Below are 16,452 nucleotides of genomic sequence, written 5' to 3' on the forward strand. Positions count from 1 at the left end.
TTCAGTAAGTCTATCAACAAGTATTAATTTGAGCATCTGTTAGGTGTATGGCATTTTTAGTTGCCATAGTCAACAGTAAAAAAGTCTGTCTTCTGCTACCACAAATATATCTTTTAAGTATGTCATACTCCTGCTTATAAAAGTTCTTTGGCTCCTTGGGTCTTATTTACAAGATAAAATTCAGATTCCTCAGGCTTTCACAAAGGACTTTCTTAACATCAACTTAGCCTTTCTCTCCAGTTTTATCTGGAAAATTTGCACTTATCCTCCAAGGCTATTTGAAATCCCAGTCTCTCCATGTAGTGTCTCCTTATTCTCCCAGGCAGAGTTACATTTTTGTTATCATTTAGTATAGGTTCTACATGTGGTGGCTATGAGGATGTTCCATGGAAGAAAAAAAATGTACTTCTCAGTAATTAAGGATTTTGTGCATTATTTGCCAGATTGCAAACATTTCCAGTTTTTGTTCCAACCTCAAAGGTAGCTTTTAGTGATCAGATTTTTAATGATTGGTCCTTATGCATTTCACTTTATAATTTAACTTTGATTTGTAGTAATCTTTAACAGTAAGAAGGAAAGTGTCTGTTTGCTGTCCCTATCATTACTGTTACCTTATTTATCTCTAGAGAGCAAAAATCAAACTTATTTGATCTGATTACCACAGTTCACAAATGACCCTTAATGATTTTGAATGCTAGTTCTCAGAGTTAAATAAATAGTGCAAAATTTCAGAATTTTCTAGACCCTTACATGTTGCAAGTTACATTGATGTTGTACTTAGATGGTTCTAGTTTTCCTTCCAGTTGCTCTAACTTTTGTTTCCTGCCATTTTTCTGGGCTCCAGAGCTCCTTCCAACCTTCCTGACTATGCAGGTTTTCTGGGGCCATGGAAACCAGCATTTTAAAAGCTCTGTATTCTCAGTGGTTAGATCTCAATTATTTTAAGTTTCAAGCCATATAACATTAACAGATTTAGGCAAATAAAATGTGTCTCCTCTTTGTACTAATAATTTTCACTGTAGATTGTGTATTTTCATTTAATTATAAGAAAAACTTAATACTGGAAATTCTGAGGTTAAACTTACCCAAATAATCCCTAAAATTTTTAAGTAAAATGAAGGGTATTAACTTTATCCCTTTAAGGAAGACTCTTGGTAACTTCCTTTCCTTAAAGCTTTCTTGTAATCTTGACATAACCTTCATTCAATAAAATACCTCTTTCCTACCTTTGCATATACATAACATAGTACCCTTAGAATTGCCTGCAATATAGTGTTGCTACCTAGACAATACTAATTTTAGTGTCTGTAAGTGTGTAGTTAATGCTCAGGTGTGTGTCATATTCAGGAAGGTAGTGTAGCTATGGTTCTTAACCTAAGAGTCCATAAAATCTCCTGAAATTATAAACAAAATTATATGTGTGTGCTTATACATAAATATTTCTCTGCAGAGAGTATTGATGGCTTTCATTAGGTTTTTTTAAAGGGTCTCTGTTAGGATTGAACTGTGTGCCCCCCAAAAAGGTATGTCAGAATCCTAACTTCTGGTACCTCAGAATGTGATCTTTTTGGAGGTAGGGTCTTTATACAGGTAATCATTAAAATGAGGTCAGTAGGGTGGGTCCTAATCTAGTATGACTGGTATCTTTATACAAGAGGGAAATTTAGACATGGAGACAGACACATAGAGGGAAGATGATTGTGAAGAAATGCAGGGAGAAGACAGCCATCTTAAAAGCCAAGGAGACAGATCTGGAACAGATCCTTTCCTCATGGGCCTCGAAGGAAACAACCCTTTGATACCTTGATCTTAGACATGTAGCCTCACAACTGTAAGACAGTGAATTTCTGATGTTTAAGCCACTCATTTCATTACAACAGTCCCAGAAAACTAATATACTCTCTATTGGTAGGATCCTTTTGTCTGCAAGTTACAGAAGAATCAACTACAAAGGTTTAAAGGATAAAGATGTAATATAGAGGCACTTCATTTTTAGGGTTGGGTAATTTATTACTTGACATTATCATTGGAGACCCCTGTTAGCTCCATCTTTCTGCTGTGTCATTTCAGTGTATTGGATCCCTCACACACACACTTAGGTTGGTTTCCATCATGTTTGCAAGATGGCTGCTAAAGTTTTTAATATCATAGGCTGACAAAAGTACCCTAAGATAGAAAAGGGAATTGTGTTTTCCCCTATGCATCTTCTTATTAGTGAGAAAAATCCCAGAAGCTCTGAAGCAGATTTCCCTTGCATGCCATTGAACAGTGTTGGTCACATTCCTATGCTTAAACTAATCATGGTCAAGAGAAATGAGACTACCATCATTGGTTGAGATGGACTAATCCTGGTTCATCCTTGGAACTGGGAAGGAACCCAGCCTCCCCTGAGTACATGCTCACCCTTTACTTGAATAAAACCAGGGTTTTGTTAACAAAGATTAAGTGAGGAAATGCCTATGTGTAGACAATTACCTATGTCTACCAGCGTGTGAGCCCTAAAAGGTTAAACTTAATCATTCAAAAATAAGTGAATGCCTCCTATGTGGACATACTCTGCTGAGCATGAGGTTATAGAGAAAAAGAGAATGTTCTTGTCCTTGAAATTACGATTTATTGGAGAGCACTAGGGAAGGGTACTTATCTCAGACAGAGGAAGTAACCCTAAACAGTCTCTAAAGCTGGGCAGTAAGCAGTAGGGTCAAGAGGACATGGGGGTGGTGATTGCTGCACAGAGTGTGGGTAAGGAAGTCTGGGCATAAGCAATGGTAAAAGCACGGGCCCAAGGCATGCTATGTTTGGGGAACTGCTGAGTAAGCAGTCAGGAGACCAGGATGGAAAACCAGGAAGGAGCCTGATTGTGCATATGATATAAGCCAAGGTGTAGACACATTAAAAGTCCATAAAATCTCCTGAAATTATAAACAAAATTGTATGTGTGTGCTTATACATAAATATTTCTCTACACATTATCCCAAAGGCTCTGGGTGGCCACTGTAGAATGATGAGCAAGGAAGTCAGCTGGCCTCTTGTTAGGAAGAACACTCATAGTTGAGGACTGAGGCTGTTGACTTGTTCTTCACTATCTTTCCCTCTCTTTTTCATATCTGGTGCATATAAGAATATCAGTTTTAAAAGATGCAGTGATACAGAAGTCTTAGATAACTCTGTTTCTAACTCGAGTAGTTTGTAATTGGTTTTATTAACCAGAATAGAGAATGTAAGTAAAAGTACTGTTTGGGGCTGAGAGATACTTGCTTTCAACCTGTTGTGTCTTGTTTGCCTGTGGGACATTCTAAGATAACTAAATATTGGTTTAATAAACAATCTAGGCATATACAAATAAACCTATATCTAGTTGTTCTGCTACTTATAGATATAGTCCTTCACATATAGGTATATTCTTGTTTATTATTAGCATCAACAGCCTGCATTTCCTGATGTGTGACTGGCACTCTGCCCAGCTCCTTTTCCCTACTTTGATACCACTTTTGTTGGGGGTAGCTACTATTACTATCCTCACTGTACAGAAGAAAGAGGGGGTCACTTGCCCAAGATTTTTTTTTTTTTCCCAAGATATTTAATGACAGCGCCAAGACTAGAACTCAGGCCTATGATTGATTCTAAAGCCTCTGCTCCTTAACTTGATTGCTGAACAAGCCTAAGTCCTCTGGCCATGGTAACTAGGGAAGGCTTTGGGTCCTGGCCCTGGATGCTCTTCTGAGGACTGCTTAGCACTGCCATGAATATCACTTCTTAAGGTCAGTACTTGTCTCCCCGCTACCCAGCTAACTGCTAGAAAGAAACATGAAGCATACTGTATCGGTATGGGTATGGGTTCAGGAGGAGCTTAACCCAGCCCTTTCCTAGCTTAATTGTGACTTGCTAGCATTTTTAGGGCCCTGAATTTCTCCAAAAAAACAAACAAACAAAAAAACAGACACTGGGGCCCCTTTTGACTGGATGAAGGCAATTTGAGAAAAGCCCCAGACCATTTTCTCTCCCATAGCAAGATATTAGCATTGACAAATCATTCCCTTGAGAAGGAATCCACATAGTGACTAGAGCAAACTCCAGGCTTAGCTTAAATGACAACTCTTTTGGAAGGCTATACCTGATTGCTAGACTAGGTTTTTCCTACTTTCACTCCCATGTTCATGATATATGTTCTATCAGCACTGTCTACATCCCCCTATTAGTGTCTGCTTTGTTCTCCACTGAGGCCCCACATAAGTTCTGTGTTCTCCATATAGGATGCCAGGAAGGTACAGGAAAGGAGGGGAAAGACCAGACAACTTCTGAGTTTAGGCAATCTCTTTATTAAAGCATTAGTAATATCTTTATCTATAAAAAAATTCAGTTTGGCTGCTATTGTTTTGCTGCTTTTACTTCTTCCATTTTGTCTCTACTTTTGTATATTTGTAAATCTACAAATCCACACAGAAAGGAAATTCTGGCATTAACTCAAGCTGCTGTATGATGTAGCCATGCAAAGGATTATTTATAGACCTAAACACTCTTCTCTCCATGAATTTATAATCTCTATAGAATGAAAGGAATTAGATCCCCCAAGGTAGATGCTGTTCTTAGCCCAGATAAAAACCTCTGATTCTTTGCTGTCAACTATACATAGTCCCACCTGCATGTGGAGGTTTTGAGATCACTGGGTAAAAATTACTTTTTATCTGAATTGTTCATAATAAAGGGAAAGAGTTTGTTTTTTGTACATCTTTCTCACTTTTCTAAATTTTTTATACTTTAGACCATACTGGTTTTTACAGATCCCTTCTAGTTCATGTCTACTAAACATTAATTAACTTACTCTTAAAAAAAAATTAACTTACTCTTTACTTTCCCAAGTATTAATGGAAATACTGGATTATAACCAATCTAATACTCTCTGGACATTCTACCAGACACTTTCCTCAATGTGATTTAAGGCAGTTTATAATCACTCCTTGCGGTCTTGAGGCCAGTTTTCAATTCATGAGACTCATATATCCTGGCTAGTTTTAATTAATTTTGCAAGGAAGATGCCAGGAGAAGCACTATTAAATGCTTTCTTATAATCAGGTTCTTTCATCTATTGGGTTCTTGTCAGCCACTAATCTTGTAATTTTATCACAACAGAATCTAAAAGTTTCTCTGACATAGTTGTTCTTTACTCTTGTTCTTCAGTGCTTAGTACTACTCATGGTTTGGGAAACCTTATATTTATAGTTGTCTTATTCAGAATTGGTGTTGGGATTTCTCTTGGGGGGATTTCTCTAGACTTCTAACAGTAGTTGCTAGAATTTATTTTTTAACATTAGCATTTGGGGACCGTCTTTACTTGGTATCATTTGTATTCCATTTGTTTGGTCTTTTTGGGTGACTGTAACAGCCAGAATCCAATGAGGAATAATCTGAACAGGGAAGATTTTAAGTAAAGAAGTGTTAAATTGTTAACTAGGTGAAAGGGGTAGAAGACTCTAAAGAGTACAGGAGTAGAAGCTACAGAAAGCCACTTCTCCTGGGGCTGAAGGAAAGCGAACCACAGAGGAAGTTAGAAACTTAGATGAGGTTCCCACAAGGCTGAGATTCAGACCTCTGAAGAGAGGTCAGAGCTGCCAGCAGAACATGCTGCCCACTGCCAAAGGGTACTCTGTTGGTGAATTATAGGAAGAGCTGCCCTGTGGTGGTAAATAATGTTAGCCAGAAGGAGCCCTGCCACTGAAATGAGAACCACTGTTGGCAAGGTGAACAATGTGGGGACCCCCAATACCAACCTGCTTCTCACTGTGGAGAAAAACCATACAGTGTAAAAAGGAAGAAAAGTTCTTTCTTTCTTCTTCAGCCTGCAGTCTCCCACCAGCACCCTCTCTATTGGCAAGCTTAACATCAAGCCAGCTGACAGAAGAAAAATGTAGCCTGTTGCAGGGTCCAGCTCTAATATCACAAAGGAGGGTAGAGAGGCAATACATGAATAATTGGCACAGTGAGTAAAAGCTTTGTGTAAAGTTCAGTCTTGCAAATTAAATAATTTCATTTTGCATCATGAATAGTTTTGTTTGGTTTTGTTTTTTAATAGATGTTTATTTTTCTCAAAGCAGGTTACACCTACAACTTTTGCAGTTGGGTGGGTAGCATTCACCGCCTTGACAGTGCCGTCTGAGTCAGTGATTGACTTAGCTATAAATGTCCCTCAAACTTCTGTTGGTTACTTTATAAAAAGGTGTTTAATAAATGTTAATAAGTTTTAACAAATATTTAAAATTAAGGAAAAATCAGATTGTAGTTAGAAGACAGAACATGAATGTGGATAGAAGATGGCTCCCCTAACCTCAGCATCCCATTGAATTCTCCTGATTTCCATCATGACTAATTCTCTCTTCTAACCATTTTCTTTTTCTTGAACTGTTATTATTCTCTTTCTTTTTTAGCCACAGTGAGCCCTCATGATCCTGACTTCATTAGTATTCACTTGTTATTTATGCTTGTCTTCCCAACTAAATTGCAAGACCCTCGCTGTTAGAAGCCATGTGGTTTATTATTTTTGAATATTACAAACTTGTGCAGGAGTACCTGGTTGCCTCAGTCGATAGAGCATGTGACTCTTGATCTCCCAGTCGTGCATTCGAGCCCCACATTGGTATTAGAGATTTCTTTAGAAAGAAAGAGAGGAAGGGAGGGAGGGAGGGATGAAGGAGGGAGAGACAGGAAAAACCAAGACCCACCTATATGCTGTCAAAAATAAATCCATTTAAAAAAAAAAACAAACTGTGTTGTGCAAATGCTGGTTGAATAGATAGAATTTTTTTGTATTTACAGAAGAAGAAATGGAAGTATAGTCTTCAAGGCACTCAGAGAATAGATGAGTACTTACCCATTCTTTTCTCCGTTGCTGCTTTTTCAGAAGGTATACACTGTCTCTTGCCCCTTAGAAAGACTAATATTACCAATGTAAAGACAAAACCAAAACCAAGATGGGAGTGGGGATGATGACAAAACAGTTAAAATCACAGAAAAAGCTGGAAGGTACCTATGTATCATGAACTATAAGTTTGGGGAAGAGAGTGCTTTCAGGTTAATGATGGTTTTATTATTTTTTTTTTTTTTTAGGATTTATTTATTTTTGAGAGAGAACATGCGTGCATACATGGGGGGTGGGGCAGAGGGAGAGGGAGAGAAGCAGACTCTTCTCTGACTCTGGAGCTGGATGGAAGGCTCAATTCCACAACTCTGAGATCATGACCTGAGCCAAAATCAAGAATCCGATACTCAACCAACTGAGCCACCCAGGCACCACAGCTAATGATGGTTTTAATGCATACATTTGCTTTCCTTCTTTCCCAAACCCTACTAAAACAATTTTTTAAAAAAGATATAAAACCTCAAGGAGAATAAGGATAGAGGACAACAGTTACAAATTGTGGCAGCTGGCAGGTATATGAATGTAGCAGACCTAAGAAAAACAATCCTTAAAAGAGGAAGGCCAAGAACCAAGCCACTTCACATCTCACACAGTACTCCAGAAGGCTGAAGATTGGGATCAGGTGGATGGGGGAGATGGCTTAAATAAGGAAGATTCATTAAAGTCTGTTTAAGGAGGAGTCAGATATCCAGATCACCTGCTTTATTCTATCCCACAAAAGACTGGAGCTGCATTTTCTAGAGAATGTAAAACAAAATGGTTCCTCAACTGGTAGATACAGACCACCCAAGGATGAACGGTTTCTGTACTGAAAATATAGGGTATTATGTACACTCTGTGCTGACACCGCCCCACCCTCCACAAATAGGCCTTTACCCTCCGATCAGGAAGTCGGAAGAGAGGAATCTGACCAGCCCAAGAAGAATAAAGGCATTGACATTGGAAGTTCTACAACTAACCAGCTTGGTCATACTGCAGTGAAGCTCATAATCACCAAGGTCAACTCCTATAACTCTCAGACTTTTCAAGCAAATTTTTTGTCCCTGTTCTTACAAATGAAAAAACAGTGAAAGATCATCAACATTTGAGAAAAGCCCTTGACAAAAAATTTTAAAAACAAAGGCAACAAATGGAAAAAATCCGGTCAGAGAAAACAGACTCTGCGAAACTACTCTATTAATAATCTCAGAAAGAGATGCCTGGGTGGCTCAGTGGTTGAGCGTCTGCCTTCTGTTCAGGTCCTGATTCTGGGTTTGGGGATCGAGTCCCACATCCAGCTCACTGTGAGGAACCCACTTCTCCCTCTGCCTATGTCTCTGCTTCTCTCTCTGTGTCTCTCATGAATAAATAAAGTCTTTAAAAAAAAAACTCAAAAAGAAGATATTGCAAATGTAATAAAAACAGGATGTAATTATAAAAAGGACTTTACAGAGAACATGAAAGAGTTCTCCATGGAAGTTAAAAATGTGACAGGAATGAAGAATACAATAAAAATAGAGTTGAAGTTAAGGAAATAGAGTAGACCAGAAAGACATGAACTAAGGGAAAAGCAAAGAAAAGAGAACCAATTTGTGAGAGCCAAAAATCTGAATAATAGGAGTTCCAGAAAGAGAAAGAGGGAAGCAGAAAGGAAATCATTAATGAAATACTTAAAGAAAACTTCCACAAATTGAAAGACTTATATTTCCAGTCTGAAAGGTCTTGATAGGTGCAACTAAAATAGATGAAAATAAAACTGCTCTAACGCACATCATTATGAATTTTCAGAGCTCTGGGGAAGAAGATAAGATCTTAGAAGCTTCCAGAGAAGAAAGACCGAAAACAAGTTTCAGACAAAAGGATAGGAATCAGAGTGTCTTCAACATTGGAGACCGGAGCAATACCTTCAGAATTTGGAGGGAAAATTATTTTCAACCTAGAATGCCAACTCAAGTGAAAAGATGAAATAAAACATTTTTGGACATGGAAGATCCAAAAATTTTGACCTCTCATGAACTCTTATGAGCTGTTGGAAGTCCTGAGGTAATAAGCCAAGAAAGAAGATGATGTAAGCTATAGAAAACAGGGGCTCCCCAAGGTGTGAGAGGGTACAAGTCCCAAGGTGATTGCTGCATACCAGGCACAGAGGACAATTAGACCATATTGGAGACTTCTTCAGGAAGATAAAATTGGTAAATTATGGGATACATCTCAGTATCTTAAGGTTTAGACAACAGGTAGTCATAGTCTGTAGTTGAATTAGAGGTAAGTACATTGAAAACCAAACAAATTAAAAACCCAAAGAAGGGGTGCCTGGCAGACTCAGTTGGTAGAGCATGCAACTCTTGATCATGGGGTTGTAAGTTTGAGCCCCACGTTAGCTGTAGAGACTATTTAAAAATGAAATCTTAAAAAAAAATGAAATCTTAAAAATATAAAATTAAAAACCCAAAGAAAACAAAAAGTATTCAAGAAAGGAAAGGTAATCATAGTTTATCACAATGGCTTAGCTATAAATAGTGTTTATATAATAATGTAGAACATGAATATCGATCTAAGTAAAATCACAATATATGAGACAATAGGAGATGGGATACGTGCATATGTATTGTGAAGAATTTAAGTGAGGATGGAGAAAGGAGCTAAATCATCACCTTCTATATTTGGGGAAGTCCATACATAATGCCTCAAATTGAAAAATCAAGCAATAGTAATATAAGTGTGTTATTTAATCATGTAGAGACATATAGGTAATATAAAATAATCAACTAAACAAGGTCAAATGGTTACCACTGAGGAGTTAAAGGCAAACTATTGTTTTTCTTAATAAACCTCATAGAATTGATTTTTGAAAACATGTACCGATATAACTTTAAAGAAATAGCTTCATTGTTAAAAATAGGTGAAATAGGTAATTGGGGGGACAGAGAATACATCTTGTAACATATAGAATGACAAAGCTAAATAATGTTTGTAGAAAAGTAAATGGAAGCCAAAACAGAAAATGCATATACATAGGCCAAAAATAAAAAATGTCTACCTCTCTTTATGAAAAGGAAACTAAATTAAATGAATTAAAATGTGACTGCTGGGACACCTGGGTGGCTCAGTGGTTGAGCACCTGCCTTCTGCTCAGGGTGTGATCCTGGAGTCCTGGGATCAAGTCCCGCATCGGGCTCCCCACAGGGAACCTGCTTCTCCCTCTGCCTATGTCTCTGCCTCTCTCTGTGTCTCTCGTGAATAAATAAAATATTTTTTAAAAAATAAATAAAATTAAAAAAAGAATGTGATTGCTTATAGATTTTCTGCTTTTGTGTTACCAAAAAATCTGCTTGCCCAAACTTACTATAATACAAAATAAGTAATTCACAGTTTCTGGGTAGGAAGCAACTGTATTCCCACCCTGTGATGAGAACCTCAGAGCAAGACCTTAGCAATATATTGACCAGATGTAATTAAGGAATTTCACTATAACCCACCTTTCCTCCTTCAGTGTAAGTGATACTTTTCTTAGTATTTAGTTCAATTGCAGTTCAGTTGGAAAAAAATTAAATTCTATGTTAAGTTGACGTCTGGTAGGTTTTGGCGGATAGAATTTTACTTTTTAACTTGGCACTCAACTGTACATTTACCACTAGGTCTGGGTGATCTCTCTGGAGAGAGTGGAATTGATGGATCCTTTTGCTGCTAGTCCCGGGTGGCCTGTCAGGAGAGCAGGTGTTACTGGGATGGTTCATGCATTCAGGAGTCATAGTGCAAATCTGATCAAGGCACGTATTCCCAAAACCACTCAGGCTAGTGTCTCTCATGGGGAAGAAGCCAACATTGGCCTCCTATGATTTTTTTTTTAAAAAAAGAAAAAGAAAGAAAGAAAAACTAATTATCAACCTACAGCAAATGTCATTCAACTGAAATCCCTGAAGGATAAAGGCGTAGGTGACAAATGTTCCTGGAGAGAGGGTTGAGCTGTCACTTGTCTTTTTAATGGATCGCCCATGTTTGGCTATAGAATCACATGCTATTTCTCCTTATTGTGTGTTTCATCTAAAGAAATACTGAATACAAAAGAATTGTACAATATCTATAAACCCCCTGGGTTTGAACAGAATCCTCGTGTCAAGGAAGATACTAGGGCATTCGTTTTATTGCTCTTAAAGTATTCAGGGGACTGCTGTCTATTGACTTAGTTGTCCCTGATACTTAACCTGTTTTTCCTTACTTTTGATTAGAGCTTTTATATTCCATTTTGTCTGCTTCAACTAACCGTAGGCATTTATCTGTGTTCTGTTCCTACAGAATTAGGAACAATGGGGAGAAGTTAGAAAGAGGTTTGTTTTGGGTTTTGTTTGGAGGTTTTTTTGTTGTTGCTGCTGGTTTGGTTTGATTTGTTTGGTTTTGTTGCTACAGTATTAAGGAAGAACTTCCCAAATGTCCAGAAATTAAATGGACTCTCAAAAAGTACTAAATTCCCTCTCACTAGGAATGCTTAGGCAGAACTCTTCAACCGGCTCTGGAATGTTACTAGGTGCTGCTTAGAATTAGATGGGAGCTTAGGTTAGGTGATTTCAAATATTCTTTTCACCAAGAGAGTTAAGAGTCTATCCGTTTGGCTTTCAACAACAAAATAAACCGCTAGTCTCCATGTACAGTAGCCATAGGTGTTGAGAATGGTTCTGTGAGAGAGTAAAGCTGAGACTGGGAGATCAGTTAGGTTATCAGTAAGAATCCAGGGGCAAGATGGAGAAGACCTCAGATAAGGCGATGGAGAGGCAGAAAATGCTGTTGACATGAGTTATTTGGGCTAGAGAATCAACAAGATTTAGTCACCAGTTGAAGATGAGGGTGAAGTAAAGGACCCAGTATGATCTTCCAAGGTTTCCAAGTGAGATGATTTAATAGGTGTGCTCCCATTGCTTAGAATGGGGATACAGACAGGCTTGAAAGGGAAAGATAAAAGTAAATAAAACCAGCATTGTCTTTAACTTCCTGTTGTGGCAATAACAATTCTGGTTGCCTTTCTTTGGATATAGATACTATTTATCAACATTTTTCTTAAAATATGACAATGAACTCTAGACTAATCCCTAAGCATTGCACTATTGTTTCCTTTGATCTGGAAACTGCTTCTACAAATGGAAACTAAGGTTTGTGTTTGTTGATGAGTACTTACCTCTCCCAGAGTTGGCTTATACCAAACACAAAAATTAACTAAAAATTCTAGGTTTTTCTGTTATCAAATCATGTGGCTCCTCCCAACTTAAAACACAGGGTTTTTTAAATTAAATATTATATTTTACATTTATCCAATAGCCCTTTCTAGCTTCATTAGTCTTCACATATTTCTGGGATCCTGTACTTCCAAGCTGTATACTTTCCTCTAATACTTGTCTATGAGGATTTCTAAAGGTTGTACCTCATTTCTCTCTCCCACAGCACCCCATGTCTTATCCTTTTCTGTGACTGCCATCTAGAGAATGCTTTGGCCCTCCCTTTCTACTTGTCCATATCTTATTCACACTTGAGGCCCGATTCAGGCTTAATGCTATGAATTTTCTCGTCCTTAGTAGTGTTCTTTCTCTTATAGTACTTGTTCTTTACCTGTATTATGGTCCTTAACATACTTTGTCTTAATGGTTGTTAATTTGTTATTTTGGTCTATTCGTTCTTAGAATATCTACTATATTATTGAAATACAGTCTTTGAAGGAGGGATCAAGTATTTATGTTATATGTTACTTGCCTTGATAACCTAATAAGCTCTTATAAAGGTAAAGGAACAAGTTATAGAACTTCCTGAAATCTTTACCAGCTTTGTGTTCATAAGGTTTTTACAGATTGCCCCAATAATTATATAATAGCTTGAAATTCCATTATATCTTTCAAATAGGACTTTCATTACACTGAAAAGCTTCTTGCTGCCCTCTTGTGAAAAGCTAGGTAATACTGCCAATTAGTCATGCTCAGAAAAGTTAAGTATAGTTGACTCTTGAACAGCACATGTTTGAACTGCCCAAGTCCACTTTTATGTGGATTTTTTACAGTATAATACTGTAAATGTGTTTTTTTTCTTATGATTTTGTTAATAACATTTTTTCTCTAGCTTACTTTATTGTACAAGTACTTTAATATATATAACCTACAAATTGTATATTAGTTGACACTTGTTTATGTTATCTGTTATCTGTTAAGGTTTCTGGTCAACAGTAGGCAATTAGTAAGTAAGTTTTGGGGGAATCAAAAATTACACATGGATTTTTGACTGCATGAGGGGTGACTGCAACCCCTACATTGTTCAAGGGTCAACCGTAATTTTCATCTAAATTTTACTAAGACTAGCCTTTCTCACATTATTAGGATTCTTATAACTTCTTCAGAGTCTCAAGCCAATTCATAGTTACTAATGAGCATTTCGTCCCTTTTTGTGTGTATCTAAGGTGAATATGAAATATTTATTTGATTACCTGCCAGAATTTATAGTGCTACATTTCGCCAAATTACATTTGGCCAAAGAAAAAGAAAATTAATTCTTGGTGAGGTGCACTCCATAGTATCTTATTTAACATTTTAGAAGTGGTATTGGAGTTTAAATGTTCAATTTCCTTTCTGACTAAAAACAGAAGGGATTAAATAGATACAGAGAAAGTGGGCTTTTTTAGTTTGATAAGACTTGATAATAAAAATAAAATGATGAGTGTAGTCCATACTGTAAGCTCTACTTCTCTTCTTCCTCTCCTAAAATTGAGTAATCTTCAGTCTCTTTCCTTTTCTTTCTGCTACAAATCATAGGGAAGATAGTAGCATTCTGGACCTAGGCCTATTGTTAAAATCTGTATAATACACAAAAAACATCCATCATACCTAGGCATGAAAGACTGGATGCTTTCTCCCTGAGACTGGGAACAAGTCAAGGATGTCTGCTTTTAGCATTTTTATTTGATGTTTTACTAGAGATCGTAACTAGTGAAATGAGGAAAGACAAAGAAATTAAAGATCTGCAGATTGGAAAAGAAGTAAAACTGGCTTTATTCAAGATGATATGATTGTTTACATAGAAATCTAAGAAATCTACTGCCAAAAAAACTACTAAACTAGTAAGTTAAATAAAGCAAGGTTCCAGGATACAAAATCAAGATACAAAAATCTATTTTACTTCTCTATATTAGCAGTGACCAAATAGGTAAATTCATTTTTTTAAAAAATACAAATTACAACCTTAGAAACCATGTAATTCCTAGGGATAAATTTAGGAAAATTATGTATTTAGGAAAGACCTGTATACTAAAATCCACAGAGCATTGCTGAGAGAAATTAAAGATCTAAGTAAATAGAGATATATACCCTGTTTATGGATCAGGAAGCTATTTTCATGTAGACTGACCTATTTATTTAATGCAATTCCAATTGAAATCCTACCAGGCTTGGGGCACCTGGGTGGCTCAGTCAGTTGACTGTCCGACTCTTGATTTAACTCAGATCATGATCTCAGAGTCCTGGAATCAAGCCCCACATTGGGGGAGCTTTCCTGAGAAATTAAAAGTGCCAAAATAATTCAGGTATAGTCTTGTCTTTTCTTTTCTTTTCTTTCTTTTCTTTTCTTTTCTTTTCTTTTTTTTTCTTTCTGACAGAGAGAGAGAGGCAGGGACATAGGCAGAGGCAGGAGGCTCCATGCAGGATCACACCCTGAGCTGAAGGCAGATGCTCAACCTCTGAGCCTCCCAGGCATCCCAGGTATCGTCTTTTCAACAAATAATGCTAAAATACCTGGATACCATTGTATGAAGAAATTAACTTTGACCTTTACCCTCATGACATAAAAAAATAAAACACAAGACAGGTGACAGATGTAAATGTAAAACTCAAACTGTAAAACTTCTCGTAGAAAGCATACGAGAAAATCTTCACATCCTTGGGATAGCCAAAGACTTCTTAAATAACACAAGCAGTGTGAACCATAAAGCAAAACTTCATAAAATGTACTTCTTCAAAATTAAAAACTTCTATTCTTCAGAAGATACTGTTAAGTAAATGAAAAGACAAATCACAAAAAGACTGACAAATTCAAGACATCCTGGGATAATATACTTGCAATACGTGTGCACTTGATCCTCACTCATGGATTCTGTGTTTGCAGATTCATCTCTTTGCGAAAATTAAAACCTCAAAGTCAATATTTGTGGTGCTTCAATGATCATTTGTGGACATGGACAGGGTGGCAAAAATTTTGAGTTGCCCTACCTACATGCTCCCAGCTGCTGTCAAAGTGGTACTCTGCCTTCTTGTTTTAGTTTTCATACTGTAAACAAGTATCATTTTTGTGGCCTATTTATTTAGTGCCACATATTTTGCATTTTTGTTCTTTTTGTTTGGTTTTGCAATTTAGAGTGGCCTCCAGAGCACAATGCTGAAATACCATCTAGTGTTCCTAAGTACAGGGTTGGTGTAATGGTGCCTAATAGAGAAAATAAATACATATGTGAGATAAGCTTCATCCAAGCATGAATTAGAGTGTAATTGTCTGGGAGTTTAGTGTTAATGAATCAGCAATATGTATTAAATACATTGTCTTTAAACAGAAACAAATGAGGTTTTGTGTTGACTGGTTGACTAAAAAGTTGTGACAGAGGCTCTCAGGAACCCAGCCCGGTATTTCCCAAAGGAGCAGTGGTTCAGTACTTGCTAATTCATTGTTCATGATGACATTAGAGAACATAACTACCTAGAATAATGAGAATTGACAGTACTTGATGAGAAACTTTACCCAAAATATATTTTTGAAAGTGTATTTGATAATAGAAAGATGAATAATCTAAAAATGGAAGATTAATAATGGTCAAGAAGCATATGAAAGTGTGCTCATTAGTCATCAAGGAAATTGTGCAAATTAAAAACCACAATGAGATACCACTGCATGGGGTGCCTGGGTGGCTCATTTGGTTGAGCATCTGCCTTCAGCTTGGGTCATGATCCCAGGCCCTTAGGATCAAGCCCCGCTTCTCCCTTTCCCTCTGCTTGTGCTCTCTCTCTCTCTCTGTGTCAAATAAATAAATAAAATATTTTTAAAAAAAGAGATACCACTACATGCCCATTAGGATAGCTAAAATTAAAGATGGATGATAGCAAGTACTGATGAGGATATGGAACAACTGGAACCTTATGCATTGCTAATTAAAATGGTATAGCTACTTTGGAGAAGTTTGGCAGTTTATTATATTAAACATACATTTACCATCTAGCCTTGCAACTCCACTCCTAATTTTGTACTTGAGATAAATGAAAACATGTCTGCACAAACTGTACAAAATATTCACAGGTTTTTTTATTCATAACCATAAGTCGGAAACATCCCAAAGGCCTATCAACAGGTGGACGAGTAAACATTTTATGATATATCTGTACAGTTGAACACTACTCAGCACTAAAACCCAACAAACTAGTGATACATATAAAAATATGGATGAATATTAAAAATATTATGGTAAAGAGTACCTACTGTATAATTTTATTCATATGAGATTCGAGAAAAGGCAAATCCAATGTGTGGTGACAGAGGTAGATCAGTAG

The 16,452-nt window shown here is 36.9% G+C and overlaps 1 protein-coding gene across 3 annotated transcripts in view; it reads left to right on the forward strand.

The window, feature by feature from the left end:
* The window catches only part of LIN52 (lin-52 DREAM MuvB core complex component), a 111,581-nt gene that overhangs the window by 68,561 nt on the left and 26,568 nt on the right, over positions 1-16,452 (forward strand). The window contains exon 6 of one of the 3 annotated variants that reach the window (XM_049113722.1): positions 8,681-8,935. The exons of the other annotated variants lie outside the window; for them this stretch is intronic. Coding sequence (XP_048969679.1) covers positions 8,681-8,682 — 2 coding nt within the window. The 3' untranslated portion in view covers positions 8,683-8,935. Of the gene's footprint in view, positions 1-8,680; positions 8,936-16,452 lie in introns of those variants that run through there. 3 annotated transcript variants of the gene reach the window in all.

Source organism: Canis lupus, chromosome 8 (assembly GCF_003254725.2).
Source record: "Canis lupus dingo isolate Sandy chromosome 8, ASM325472v2, whole genome shotgun sequence".
In the NCBI taxonomy this organism is placed as follows: Eukaryota; Metazoa; Chordata; class Mammalia; order Carnivora; family Canidae; genus Canis; species Canis lupus.